The 14,305-nt window shown below is 44.8% G+C and overlaps 1 protein-coding gene across 2 annotated transcripts in view; it reads right to left on the reverse strand.

The window, feature by feature from the left end:
- LOC120602547 (protein POLR1D) overlaps positions 1-14,305 on the reverse strand; it is a 37,723-nt gene that overhangs the window by 3,029 nt on the left and 20,389 nt on the right. Inside the window, exons 2-3 of one of the 2 annotated variants that reach the window (XM_039862857.1) lie at positions 14,149-14,301; positions 12,195-12,269 (exon numbers count right to left, since the gene is read on the reverse strand). In XM_039862857.1, coding sequence (XP_039718791.1) covers positions 12,195-12,211 — 17 coding nt within the window. In that variant the 5' untranslated portion in view covers positions 12,212-12,269; positions 14,149-14,301. The remainder of the gene's footprint in view (positions 1-12,194; positions 12,270-14,148; positions 14,302-14,305) is intronic. The other variant, XM_039862856.1, reaches the window with a different exon arrangement.

Here is a 14,305-nt window from a genome sequence, read left to right on the forward strand (position 1 = left end):
TTGAGAAGCCACAGTGAACCAGATGAGACGCAGAGAAGAACGGTGATGATGAAGGGCACAGAAAGGCAGGTCTGCGAGCGCAGAGGGGGCCGAGGGGACGGGGGACCCATCGCCCCAAGGCAAAGCCATTTATACCTCAGTGCGGGTGCGGGTGGGGGACTCCTCGGCATTAGAGGCTCTGTGCGACGGGAGAGCACAGGCTGGGCTCGAACCGTGGTGGCTTTATTACAGGACACCACTGGGCTCTGGGCTCAGGCGCTGCTTTGGTGAAGTCACCCGAGCCGCCGAAGCCGCAGACTCAGCAGACATTTAGAAGAGCACGCCACAGCGCTGTCACGAAGGCGAAACGCTGGAGCGCCCCTCCGCCAGCTGTGGCCCCGGGCCTCCCAAAGTCACTTTCATGAGTAAACGGACCACGTACAAGTCTTGGATACAGAAGGCTGGGAAGCTGTTGAAAACAGAGCCAGCTGCAGAGGAATTCTGGGGTGTCTGCACTGGCTGGGCCATCTCAGTGCTGGTAAAACCAGTCAGCTCTACTCTGGGTTAAACAAATGAGACAATAATCCGGGATCTTTGAACAAAGCCTGTCCCCCTGGTGAGTCCCACAGCCTCTGGCTGTCTCCCAGGCGAGGCCATCTTTAGCACGGGCGCTCGCCCGAGATGAACAAAGTCCCTCTTCCACTGGAGAATGGGGGGGTCTATGCTGGCGGTGATGTCTGTGTCAGAGGATGGCTTCCTAGTCTCAACGCAGTGGCCGAAGGAGCCAGTCGGAGAATGGGATTGTTTTTATCCGCAAGAAAACTGGCATCGACGTCTCCTTTTAACATCAAGGGTGGGATTTTTAACGGCGGTTGTGCCTACATTCTACTCAAGGTGAAGTCGAGGATGGCTAGGAGAGAACTGGTTTCCTTGGGGTGGGGGTGGGGGGGAGGAAGTGGGGAGACTTCGAAACTGACTCCTCCCAGACACGCCAGGGCACGTTTTAGAAACGACGGCAAGTGCTCATTCACACTCTATGAACAAATAAGCAATGAGACGGGGCAGTGGCGAGCAGATGTGCAGGTACCTGCAGGACGTGATCCCGTATAAAGAAACTATAAAGCGTGCACTGAATACATCGAAGCACGAGCAGAGTGACATCGGAGCTGATGACCGAGGAAACCCGCAGAGGCGAGCTGCTCTGGCCTCTAACGAGGTGACTGGTTTCGCTGCATCTCACGGCCAGCTGTTTCCTTGCTAGGAACTCAGACGACACGGTACCCTGGCTGAGCGCGTGCGCCCTCGGATCGTACCACCCATCGGCCTGACCGCGAGGCACAGTCTGCATTCTCCCCGTGGCCTCTCACCAGTCAAATGGGGGTCAGAGTCTTCAATCCTGCACGCAGATCAAGAGAAACACGTCGAGTGCTTAGAGTAATACCTGCTACATAACAAGCACTTAGTAAATGCTGGCCGTGGTGCGTATCCTGGCTCTCCTGGCTTCATCGGCTGTGTGACTGTGGGCTAGTTGCTTAACTCCTCTGTGCATCCATTTCCCCTGTGTAAACGGGAGTCATAGGATTTACCTTATAAAGCTATTGTAAGGACTTAACAAGATATTGCACACAGCCCTTGGTGCAGTGCCTGGCATATAGTAAATCTTCGATAACTGTTACCTGTGGGTCTATAATTTCATACTTACCATTTGAAAATTTAAAAACCTCTGAAAATCAAGTTCTTTTTATGATATCACAACTCGTTTGGCAGCAAAATCTCACCTAAGTTGACACCGGGCCATTTACATCCGGTTTTTGTCCAACTTAGTGTGGGGGCTCACATGTTTTGCTGAAGAAACGATCAAATGTGTTGAGCAAGGATCTCTGGGCATCCTTATGGGGCACACCCCATGCTAGAGTTTCTTTCTAAAATGCGAAAGTATCTAAATTTAGAAGGGTTTTATGCAAGGGACTATGGACCTATATGATTACTATTCACGCTCTGTTCATGAAAAAGAATATATATAGCGATCAAATAAGTTTCTATACCAGGGATTTTTCCATGGCAATTCAGGAGAACATCCCAAAGTCGCAAATCACCTGGGATAAGAAACTAATCAAGAATGGAGGAGACTATCTGTCGTTTCTCAATGAGAAATATTTTAAAAGTATTTTTACAAAAATTCATGTAAAACATTTTAAAAAATAAATATTTTTAAAAGGAAAAACCTGAGCTATTGAGAATAAGTTAATGAGACATTTTATAGAAAATTTCATAAAAGTGGTTAAAATTAAAAAGTTTTGGTACTTAAACGGTTAGGCTTCAGTATCGGGAGGTCTCACTTTCCAGGCTACCCAGATTCTCCGTGGATGTCGGGGCCAGCGGGAACGGGGCGCTACCTCTGAGCTCATAACCTGCGTTGCCTGACGTTCCATAAACTGTTCACAGACGGGCCTCAGACATAAAGCAGAAGGCTGAAGTAAGGGGCGGTCCCCAAGGCCCCTCCCCATTAGAGACTCTGCTGAGTTCTGTGCAGCCCGCCGTTTTGAAAACCTCTTTTCTCATTCCTCACGTGAGGGTACGACTTCACATCATCCATCTCTCTGTCTTGTTTCTCAGCTCTCCCTCAGTGCCATCTCTCTCTGTATTTTGAGGTGACAGGACAAGCTGGCATTAGATGCTCAACCATTCACACCAGCACTGAGGAGGAACCCCGAGTCCTGCAGTGAAGACACAGGCCGCGGCCGCCCCACGCGGGTCCGCTCTGCCCGGGTCACCGGCTGTGCGTGCTGGGGTGGGGACCGAAGGAGGCCACAGGACGGGGTGGCCGCTGTCTGGCTGTAGCTGCAACACACCCAGTGTCGACTTTCTCGCCCTGGCTAGTTATTTTTATTTTTGGTTTTAGAAAGTTATACTAGTTCATGTGGGAAGACTACCTACGTGGATATAAAACACCAAATACGACATCGGTTAAAAAAAAAAACTGCTTTGGAAAGTGCCCACGACGGCATCGTCAGACTGCAGACCCAGCATTCCACCTAAGCGAAACTTCAAAACAGAAGCACAATGCCTTCTCTTCCAAAGTTGTCGGCCAGAAGTTGTGTGACGGTCCCGACAGCTCAGGATGCAGCAGTATGTGCCACCGGGAAGGACCAGATTCACAGTGAGGTTGTGAGTCATCTTTTTTTTTTTTTTTTTTTTTTTTGGTAAGCACACTGTTTAACATAATTTGCAAAAAAATAAGGGACTTTTCCCCTGCGGTTATCATACTCGACTTACGAAAAACAGTAAACTGTAAAACAAACCTAGAGAACAAAAAGGGGAAGACAAATGGAATTTTCTCCCCAGATTTGAATGCTTTGGGCTCTCTGCCGCTGAAGGATGGAAGCGGGAACGACTCACGTTCTACGCATTTACACCTGCCTCTTCCGGTTTCTAAAAGTCTCATGAACATGACCCATCGAGTAGCTAGCTACACGTGCTCACCAGCCCACGAGAACATCAGGGTGGGGGGCTGGGGGAGACGAGGAGGAACAGCCAATAAATAACACTGCGATGAGTTGGCACGGGGACAGGCGATTGATTACCAGAATTAGTGGGGTGGCCACATTATAAGGTATAAAAATGCTGCATCGCTAGGCTGTACACCAGAAACTCGTAAAAGGTTGTATACTGACTATACGTAAATAAAAAAATAAACTGAAAAGATAAAAATAAAAAAGGCATAACAGAAACGGCGACGCTAAGCGGCACCCGTGAAGCCACCGCCCTGTGCCATCACGTCGCTCACATGGTCCCGCTTGCTGGCTCTGACTGTCAGCCACTTTACAGGTGGACCAAAGAGAAGGAGCAGCTTGTCCAAGAGCGCGAGCTGGCAGCGCGTGGACCGGAGGGGTCTGACTCCACGGCCCACCTTCCCAGCGCCACCCCAGGGGCGGGAGGGGATGGCAGGCACACTGCGGTCTCACTGGACGGCCCGTAACTGGAGCAGCTGGGGAAGAGCCATAGAAGAGCCTGCCAGCAACGCGTGGCCGAGGCCCCTGGTCCAGGACACGCACCGCGAAGCAGATCCGTGCGCAGCGTCAAGTCGGCTGAGAACAGCTGGCTACTCACAAGCCCAAGGACAAGGGCCAAGGCAGAGAACTCCCCAAACGCACTTGACTTGACTCTGAGATTTGGGAAGGACAACAGGCAGTGGGAAAGTAAAAGAAAAAAAAAAAAATCTTATTTTTATGCCGAGGGAGACGGAGGCCTTGGGGTCACGGAAGCAAGGTCTGTGCAATGCGTTCCAGCGCATTCCTTTATCCTCCAGCCAAACCCGTGGCCACCCCAGCGACAGCATCTCACCTTCCGTTGTGCGCACAGCTGTGTTAAGTCTAAAATAGCCACGTGAGACGACGTATGCCAGGCCCAGCGCCCCACGGAACAAGGGTGCTGCTTTAAACCCCGAGGCTGTGGTCAATCACGGCTCACTTGTTTACAGCTGCCACAGCTACCACAACCGGCCACAGTGCCTGCCGACTCAGCACTGGAACGCTCAGCGGTGGTCACCCGGGTGAACTTTTATTAGCGCCGGGTTCATCTCTGGTTACCACGCTGTTAATCCAGAACGACTCTGCGCGCACGGCAGGCCCGGTGGTTTTTCAGCGCGACTCTGTAACGCTGTACCCAAACGCAAGGGGATGCCATACACTCTGCTGGAATCTTTCATCCTAAGGCAATACGCGAGGTCCTGCAGCCAGAGAGATAGCAGGCTGTTTCTGTGTGGACGCTGTTCGAGAGAGCACCAAGAGGAGTGGGGGTGGGGGGCGGTGAAGTTCAGAGGCGGATACGTACGTGGTGCTGTCCTAGGCCAGGCCACGGCCACGGCCTTGGCTCCTGCTCCCGCAGCAGCACAGGCCCAGGCGCCGCTGTGTGGTACAGCGGTGACAGGTGCCGGCTCCCTGGTGCTCTTCCAGAACTGGATGTGCGGGTGGCAGGGGCAGGAAGCAAGATGCCCTGTGCGCTGCCAGGTGACGAGCCACAGACAGAGGCAGCGCCCACAGCGCGCGAGCCTTAGGCCGGAGACAGGGAAGCTGGTCTGGGCCTTAGGAAACCTACTCGGGCCCCATGTTGTGAATCCGTAAGGGAAAAGCTTTGGATCTCAGTGGCCCCGAGACACCGCCAAGAGCCTCGGACTTACGCCACTCTGAGATCTGAGCCCCTCCCTGCTGGTTCCCACAGATGGCTGTGCTCTCCAGCTCACCTGGCCTCTTAACATACCTACTGATGCTCGGTGAATATTCAGATGAGTGAAAAACCACGTGCCCGAATAAGGACTGGAGAAACTATTTGCTTCCCAATCAGCAAATCTGACGACATAAAATAGAAGAACAATGTAGGTGTCGCCAGACTGACCCCACACCCAAACAGAAAAGCACCCCAAAGTGTCATGTCCCTTAAAACAACTGAGTTAAGAAAATTGAAGAATCCTTCTCTGTCAGATTCAATCTCTGGAACTTTTTGCACCAAATGACAAGCCTTTCTAAGTATAAGGCTGAAGTTCCGCAGACACTAGACTCATAGATTATCGTGGGCTATATAAATAAGTCCATGTGACCAGAATAAAAACAGCTTTGTAGACAAAGAAGCTGAGCACATTTCTGAAATGTGCTTACAAATTCCTTTATGTTGACTAAAAACAAGTCAATATTTCAGCTACTTTGCAGCCTCTGTCAAATACACTTCTAAGAAGATCCTTTTGCTAAAATACATTTGAGAATTACACAGCACCGAACGGCCTCTTTCTTTATAAAATAGAAACAGCATCCTGCTTGCCCTTTCTTTAAATTCAGCGATCTCCTTCCAGCAATGACGCAGCTACCTCACTGAGATCATTCTGGAGACATCCGGGGGGCAAAGTCACGTCGTTCGCTCCAGCTCCATGTGAACATTTAAAGCACATACAAACGTCTTCTAGATGCTTAGAAAAACAGACCATGGCCCAGTGGGAAGCAAGAGATCGTCTGTTCCTCACAGATCTGGCCATGGAGGTCGACGTGGCAGGGAAGGGTCTGGGGACACCGGGCCGGCTGAATGCGGTCGCATTGTCTGCCTTGGAGAAGGGTGGGAACGCTCCGAACGCTGCAGAGCAGGCTGGTGTCGTTCATTTCTCAAACGGGCCAGTGTGGTGGCTTGCTAATTTGAGTGCCCTTTAGAATCACCTGGGTATCTTTTTAAACCTCCGAAGCTCAGGCCATACCTCAAACTCATAATCTTTGATCATATGACGCAGGCACATATTTTTAAAAGCTCCCAGATGATTTCAAATGTGCAAATAAGTTTGTGAACCAATGGGTTAGTGGTTAGAAGTTTTAATTTACACACACACACACACACACACACAATTAAACAGACGAGAAAACAGGAGTTCTCCCAGGATGAGCGTGATAGAGAAGATGCCTTTTTCCCAGGGCCAACAAGGAGTAGAAGCAAGTCACGCCTTTCATACATAGCCCACATCCTCCAGGGTGTGCTGGACCAAGAGCTAACTCAAGAAAAAACGCTCGCGTGACTGCTCGAATTGCAAGGTGAACTAGCTGGTTGTTCAGATGTGCGAGAGCCGGTCGCTTCAAGGAAAATAACTCACAGTGGTTAGAAGTTTTCATTTGAATTCATTGCCAATGATAAAACTGGAGTTTCCTAGTAAAAGAAAATTAGACAGGTTCCCAACACTTATAAGAAAAGGCAAGGAAACAGACTCTGTCCTCCGGTGTCTCCAGAAGGGAGCACGGCCCTGCCTACACCTTGACTTTGGCCCAGTGGGACCCATTTTGGACCTCTGACCTTCAGAACTATAAAAGAATAAATCTGTGTTATTTATGCCACCAAAAGTTTGTGGTAATTTGTTACAGCAACGATAGAAGATGAATATGCCTATGTTTACTTGAATTTTGCTAAGAGATTTTAAAAAAAGTGATGCGTTAACTTGATTATGGTAATGGTTTCACTATATAGATAGATCTCAAATCATCACGCTGTGTGCTTTAAATATAGACAATTTTATTTGTCAATTATACTTCAATAAAGCCGGGGGTGACTAATAAAAAAATTGTAAGAAACTACCCCTCGTTGGGGTTACTTGCAAAGTTTTAATGTAGTATTAAGAAATACCATAATTTTCTGAAAAAGCTATGGAAATACTTCTTCGTCTTCCAAAGACATATTTGTGAGAGGTCAGATTTTCTTCATCTACTTCAACCAAAATAACACATTCCAATAGATTGCAGAAGCCGCTATGAAATTTTCCAGGTGTCTTTAATAAACCAGACAGTAAAGAGGTTTGCAGAAATATTAAACGATGCCACTCAACTCTCTCTCTCTCTCTCTTTCTACATATATGTATATTTGCAAATATAGTTATTTTTATTAAAATATTTACTTTAATATGTAATGAGTTTATTATTTTAAAGTGAATTAACATATACTGTAAAACTTGCTCAATTTAAATTTCTAATACGGTAAACATCAGTACATATAACTCACACATGACAAAGTTCTTTGGGGTCCTCAATAACTTTTAAGAGAGTATAGGATCCTAAAACCAGTTTGCGGACCATTGTTATACGACAATTGAAAAAAAATAGCAGTGTCGGCAGAAATTCTCATCTCGTAAACTAACGGGAAAATGTACGTTCCACATCCTGTTCTCCCAGGACCTCTTGTAACTCGGGGACGCCTTGCTTGGTCTGCCACCCTGAAGTCCCTTTTCATCATGCTTTTCCCTCCTTTCTGGGAAGAGGCTGCTCGTTGTCCCCCACTATCCATTCTTTCTTTCTTTTATAATAAAAGCACCCCAGATATTTGCCTGGCACACGACTGCCTGGGAAAACCCAGACTGAATCTTTGGCCTTGTACCTAGGTGTAGACATGAACCTAAACCCCGGTCGATGGCGCACGCACCTGTGGGAGGTGGCCTTGGGGCAGGGGGCGTGCCTCCTTCTCCTCTCCTTTCTGCTAAGGGAAGGTGCACGTGATGGCGCTACTCTGTTACAGTGCGGGGGGAAAAGCAGCACGCTCTACGGTCGAGAGATGTGGAAAATGGGAAGGAACCCGAGCGCTCGAAGACTTTGTAGAACTGCCACCTTAACTCATGTGACAGCCAGAGGGGACACTGACACCCCCACAGATCTCAAGATGCTTGCGCATGTGCTCACTCATTCCACGGGACACACAGCTGCCACCGAGAAACCTGTACTATCAGAAAGTTCTGCTAAGCCAACAGGTGGCCCCGAGGTGGTCGGGGTGCGTGACGTCCATCTGGAGAGCAGCCTGGACACATGCGACCCTCCCAAACACCCCTTGCAGAAAAAGAACCCTGCCGGATATTTTATTATTCACTCGTCAAGTCAGCTGAATTTACCATTTAACTCTATGCTGACTCCTTAGATTGGACCGACGACTCTCGTCACCCTGATCGAGGTCCTGCCTTACACCGAAAACCAGAACAGCCTGTCCCTAACAAAGGTCATGCCGATGTGGGTCCCACTAGGAGAGGCAGCTGAACTGTGCAAAGGACAGAGGAGGGCAAGAAGGACGATGAGACCAGATTTAGCTGACATCCACGAACCGACCGCTCCGTCAGGTGCCTGTGGAGTTGTTTTCATATGTATTATCTCCCCAAGTTTTACAGCCACCCTCCCAGGAGATAGGTATTTTATTGAATCTAAGATGATTACATAGATTACATACAGAGTGACTCACGCTGGAATATTTCATTTTATTATCCCATAAATACATCAGAATGAATTTCTAAAAAAAATAGCTCTTTAAAAATAAAGTGACAGCGATACCATTATCACATGCTTTTAAAAATCGACGTTAATTCCTTAATATCATCAAATACCCCGATTGTTAGTTTGGATAAGGAGCCCGTCACGGTACACGTTTTATTTGATGTGCCTCAAATCTCCTAATTCACAGGATGCTCCTCCTCTTCCTTTTCTGCTTGCGATTCATTTCTTAAAGAAACTGGGTTGCTTGTCCTGTAGAATTCCCTACACTTTGGATTTTTGTGGTTTTATCCCTATAGTGTCATTTAACGTGTTCCTCTGGCCTCTGTATTTCCTGCAAACTAGAAGTTCTACCTGGAGCCCTGATGGGATCTGGGTTCGATGTTTTGATAAGGGTGTTCTACAGGTGGTGGTTTGCTCTTCCTATGGCTTCAAGGTTGATCCACGAGTTCAGGTGCTGTCAGCCCGACCCGGTCATCAGAGAGTTCCCCAATCACGTTTCATCCGATGGACTTAGCGGCCATTGATGCTCTTTACCTAGATCCTGTCTATCATTCGGGATGGTAAAATGATGACATTGTTTTTTTAAAATCAGGTTTACTGAGGTACGATTTATATAGAATAAAACTAATTCTTTTGAGTAAAGAGCGTTGTACGTTTTGACAGGTGTATGGAGTCATGTAATTATCACAAAAATCAATATACAGAACATCTCCGTCACCCAAAAAAGTTCTGCGGTAAACCCCTTCTTCCGCCCCACCTCCTGGCAGCCGACGATCTCTTTTCTGTCACTGTAGTTCTGGCTTTCCTAAAATGTCATACAAATGGAATCTTACACCGCGCAGTGTTCTGTGTCTGGCTCCTTTTCACTCAGCATAGTGCTTCCGAGATCCATGCGCACAGTGAGTACCAGTAGCTCTTTTCCTTCTAATTACTGAGTAGTACTGAATGCATAGACATGACTGGTTTGTGAATCCAATCATCGATTGATGGACATCTGGGTTGTTTCCAGTTTTGAGCTACCATGAATATAACTGCTATGAACATCACCGTACAGATTTTTGTGTGATCTAAGGTTTTCAATTCTCTGGTAATTGGTCAGAATAACTCTGTCTTGTACGTAAGAAACTGTCACTGTTTTTCAAAGTGGAGGTGCGATTTCACATTTCCACCAACGACTAGTTGCACAGCCTCATCTTTCTTTGGTACCGTTGGCTTTTTAAAAAAATTTTAGCCATTCTAGTGCATGAGCAGTGGTAACTGTGGTTTTAATTTGCATTTTCCTGATAACTAACAATTTGAGCATCTTTTCATATGCTTACTGGACCATCTCGTATCATTTCTGATGGAGCAATTTACTTAAACATTTTATCTGCTTTAAATTAGATTGTCTTCTTATTGAGATGTTAAGAATTATGATCATCCCAATTCTACAGTCTTTTGAACATTTAATAGTTGTAATTCTATAAGGAATGTTTCTTTCCTCAATTGTTTTGTGACCATGTGGTATGATGTGTACAGGAAACAGGATAAATGCCTTATTCTTCTTTACTCTTTACTCTTTGCCAGTTTCATGAATGTTCCCTCGCGTCACCCAGGGGGGGACCACTGAGCTCCTCGCTGTGAATTCATTATGGACTTTCATTAGGCACCTTATGGATTTTCGTGTTTTAAGTATGTCAATAATCGTAGCTTCATTCTTTTTTGATGATCAAATTATCTCATCTTTGACTAGTGGGAGGTCTTTCACGTTGGTCCCTCAGTCTTTCTGACACAATTACGGTAGTCACTGACAGTTTGCTCACTAGTGTGACGAGATTTCCTGCCCGTGTAGTAAACAGTCGGGTCTTGCCCGCAGAGAGCTCTGGCCTTTGCCCTCGGCTTCTCAGATGGAATCTCAATCTGGGAGGCAATGTCATACCTGATAGAAATGTCTTTATTTGGGGTGGCCTTTATGAGTGGCGCCTGCCACATCTAGTCTCAGAGGAAGGGCTGACTAAGCCAGAAAGACTGACTATGTGATTCCAGGTGGGAGCTTCGGGTCACGTGGTTAGCCTGGAGACTAAGTTCCACCATGCACGTAATCAATCAATCGATCGATCAATCAATTGATCAACTGTGCGTAAGTAACTGAACCCCGATAAAAATTCTGAATGCTTAAGGGAGCTTCTGTGGTTGGCAATGTGCCATGCATAGTCACACGCTGATGGGGGAGGGTATGTGTCCTGATTCCACAGGGAGAAGACCACAGAAGCTTGCTCTTTGGAAATCTGCCAGCCCGTGCCCGTCGCATCTCTTATTTTGGCTTTTTTCATCTGTACCTTTTCTCTGCAATAAACTGTAACCGTTAAGCCGAGGGTAGTTTGGGGAAGCCTGAACTCGCAGTTGGAGTATGAAGCGAGGGCGGTTCTGGAGACTGTGACCTCGCACTTAAAAATCCTGGTAGTTACAGCAAATACATATTTACTTATTTGCTTTATCCTACTACATAATATTTCCAGAATAACAATATCAGTATTATTACTAACAAGGTAATGACTGAAGACAATTTAAGATTTCTTTGGAGTTCTTTTTTTGTCTTTTGGAAATAGAGTCAAATTTCAGATAATGTGAACTAGTTGTTCCATGTGTGGCTAAGCCATCTACTAAATGGCTTATTTAGGTCCATTTGTTTTATTTTGCTTGATTTTTAGGTATTGTCTTTTCCCTCTATTTAACCTTGATAAACTTTGTTTTATATTTTATGTGAACCGCGTGCATGGTTCTAAGTCAAATCTACAGAATGAGGTATATCAGAAGTCCAGCTTCTACTCCTGTCTCATTTTTATATTTTATTCTTCTTTAATGGCCCACAGTACTTCTCCGCAGTAAATCTTAAATTGTTGATAAAAGCTCTAAAGTCGGAACATTTATTGAACGTGAATGCTATTGCTAAAGTAATGCTTAAAAGAACAGGCTTGAATCTTAAGACTAAATTCTTCCTCTGTTTGTAATACTAAGTTTTCACCAGCTCTATTTTGTATAGAAACTGCAAAGGTAAACGTTAGTTCTACACGGCTGAATTGTCACACGATCGACCTTACGGTCAGAATTCTGTTAAGTAAAATTTAATTTACTAATGCCTATAATTCAAACAGAATTCTTAACCAAGGAATGCCAACGCAGCATCGCCGGCCCGCAGGTGCCGTGAGGCACAGTAGCATCCGCATATCTCGTGGGCGTTTGTGAACCAAAGGGACGATGAAATCATGGCAGACGTCCTCCGTGAGCGCCCCGCAGCCCGCAGCCCGCAGCCCGCAGCCCGCAGCCATGCCTCTACCTCCTCTACCTCTCGCCTCAGGTGAGTCCCGCCAGTCCATGGTCTTCCGTTCCTTCCGCATGCTACAGAAGACCTTTCTCTTTAAGGCGTTATTTTTAAGTTTTAAGGGAGATCACTCGAGTACTTACCAACCCATCGGACCCATCGTTTCTGCTCTCGTTTTCCCACGTTTTGCCTCTTTAAGCAGCTCTTCTATTGCTTTCCTGATGGGAAAAAGGAAGAAATTTGAGAGGGAGTCACCCCTTAAATTCTGAAAATCAATTCACTCCATGTATGTAATCTTGGGAAAGGAACAGCTTTTGAAACATAAAATTTCAAAATTGGGAGAGAGTGTTAAAAAGAATTTTTTTAAGTGGTTAGTCGTTCGAATACATAAAAATTAAAAAGAAACTTTTTTTATGAAGGGGAAAAAACAATGAAAACTAAAGACGAAATGACAAATTAAATCCATATTAAAAATGTTCAAAAGGACTTTTATTCTAAGAAATACTAATTAACCCGACGTTGATGAATCTATTTTTTGCTTATCAGTTGGCAAGGGAGTACAGAAACGGATGTTCTTTTCTCTACTAATGGGGACCGAAGCCGCAATAACGTTTCTGGAGGGCAATTTGACAACATGATAAAGAGCCTTAAAAATAATGCATATCTAATGACCTAAAAATTGCACTTTATCCTTAAAAAAAAAAAAGTCGACTAAGTATGCAAAACTATATGTACAAGAATACTCATTAAACAACTTGTTAACAACTAGGGAAAGAAAACTAGAAAACTTAAATGTTTACTAAAACAGGACTGGTTAAATAAATCATGGCATATCTACATAGCAGAAGATCTGGCAGTCGGTAAAAAGGAAGATAAATGAATACTTGGCACAGAGAGACAGTCATAACGTATTTAGGATATAAAGGTGGGTACGAAACAGTGTGTAAAAGATTATTTTATTTTAAATTTATTTGCATGTATATATTGCATAGGAAAACATTTGGAGGGATGTTATCAAAACGGTAAGACGAATTTTTCTGTGATTTTTATTTTTTAGTTTGCTTCTCTGAATTTTCTATTTTTTCAAAGGTGAATGTATTATTTATAAAATTTGTAGAGAGAGATTTAAAAACCAGAAAATGTATTCATCATCCATACTGTGAGACTTTGCTATGTCTAAGAGACTGTGCAAGGTGCTATGGATGGTAAATTAGGAGGATGATCGCCCCTGGCTCCAATATGACTTCCAACATATAAACAATAAGCCTGAGGAAAAAAGAGATAGAAAGGTGCAAACAAATACGGTCTAATGACAGAACTATAAATCTAATCGGGATGTTTTGAAACTGGATAACTATATATATTGATTCTCTATAAAAACATTTAATTACACTGTAACAGTACTACTATAGATACTATTTGTCATTTTAAAATATGAACATTCTGTTAGTTTGTAAGAATGTTTTATTTCATATTTTTATTTTATCAAAGCACACGCATAGATTAAAAGGACAACTATTATTTCAATTTATGAGAAAATACAGTGGTGTACTGCATCATCCTCTAGTCACCAAAAAAAAAAAAATTTTTTTTAACTTTATGTTTCTCCTTGTATTTATTCCATTTTTCTCATAGTATGTATTCAAACTACTTCACCACCCTCTTAATTTTCAACGGATATATCTATTTTTCTATAACTTGCACATTTTAAAAAATAAACTCCAATTAATAGGGAGAGCTTTAAAAAATGCCGTTTCAGCTAAAGCGGCAGGCTGACCCTTTCCGACCCATCTGGGAGGGCCCACTGACAGGGTCAGTGAAGAACCAAACACAGAGCCAGCCTGGACAGGCTCCATCGGCTTCTGCTTCGCAGCCCAGCCTCGGGAATCACGAATAGGTAAGTACATCTGATCACCACATATCCTTCCTCCACCTCCTTAAAATGATGATACATCCTACTGATGAGATCTGAGGGCTTGCCTCACACAGTATTTCATGAAAGATTTATCCTACCTCGCTCCGAAATAGAGATCCTTTTCCACCCTTATAGATATAAGTACAAAAAAAACAAAGGGTAAAAATATCCCAAACACCCACCACCATTCCCATCAATTAGTGTGCTGGTTTCCGAATAAAAACAGGTAGTCATCTTTTCTTCTTCTTCTTTTTTAATTTTTATTTTCCAGTTAGAGTTGGCATTCGGCATAGGCGATGAATCTGACTTGGATCTACCACGTGCTCGCTGTCCCCCTGA

The sequence above is a fragment of the Pteropus medius genome, unplaced genomic scaffold (assembly GCF_902729225.1).
Source record: "Pteropus medius unplaced genomic scaffold, Ma_sr-lr_union100, whole genome shotgun sequence".
NCBI lineage: Eukaryota > Metazoa > Chordata > Mammalia > Chiroptera > Pteropodidae > Pteropus > Pteropus medius.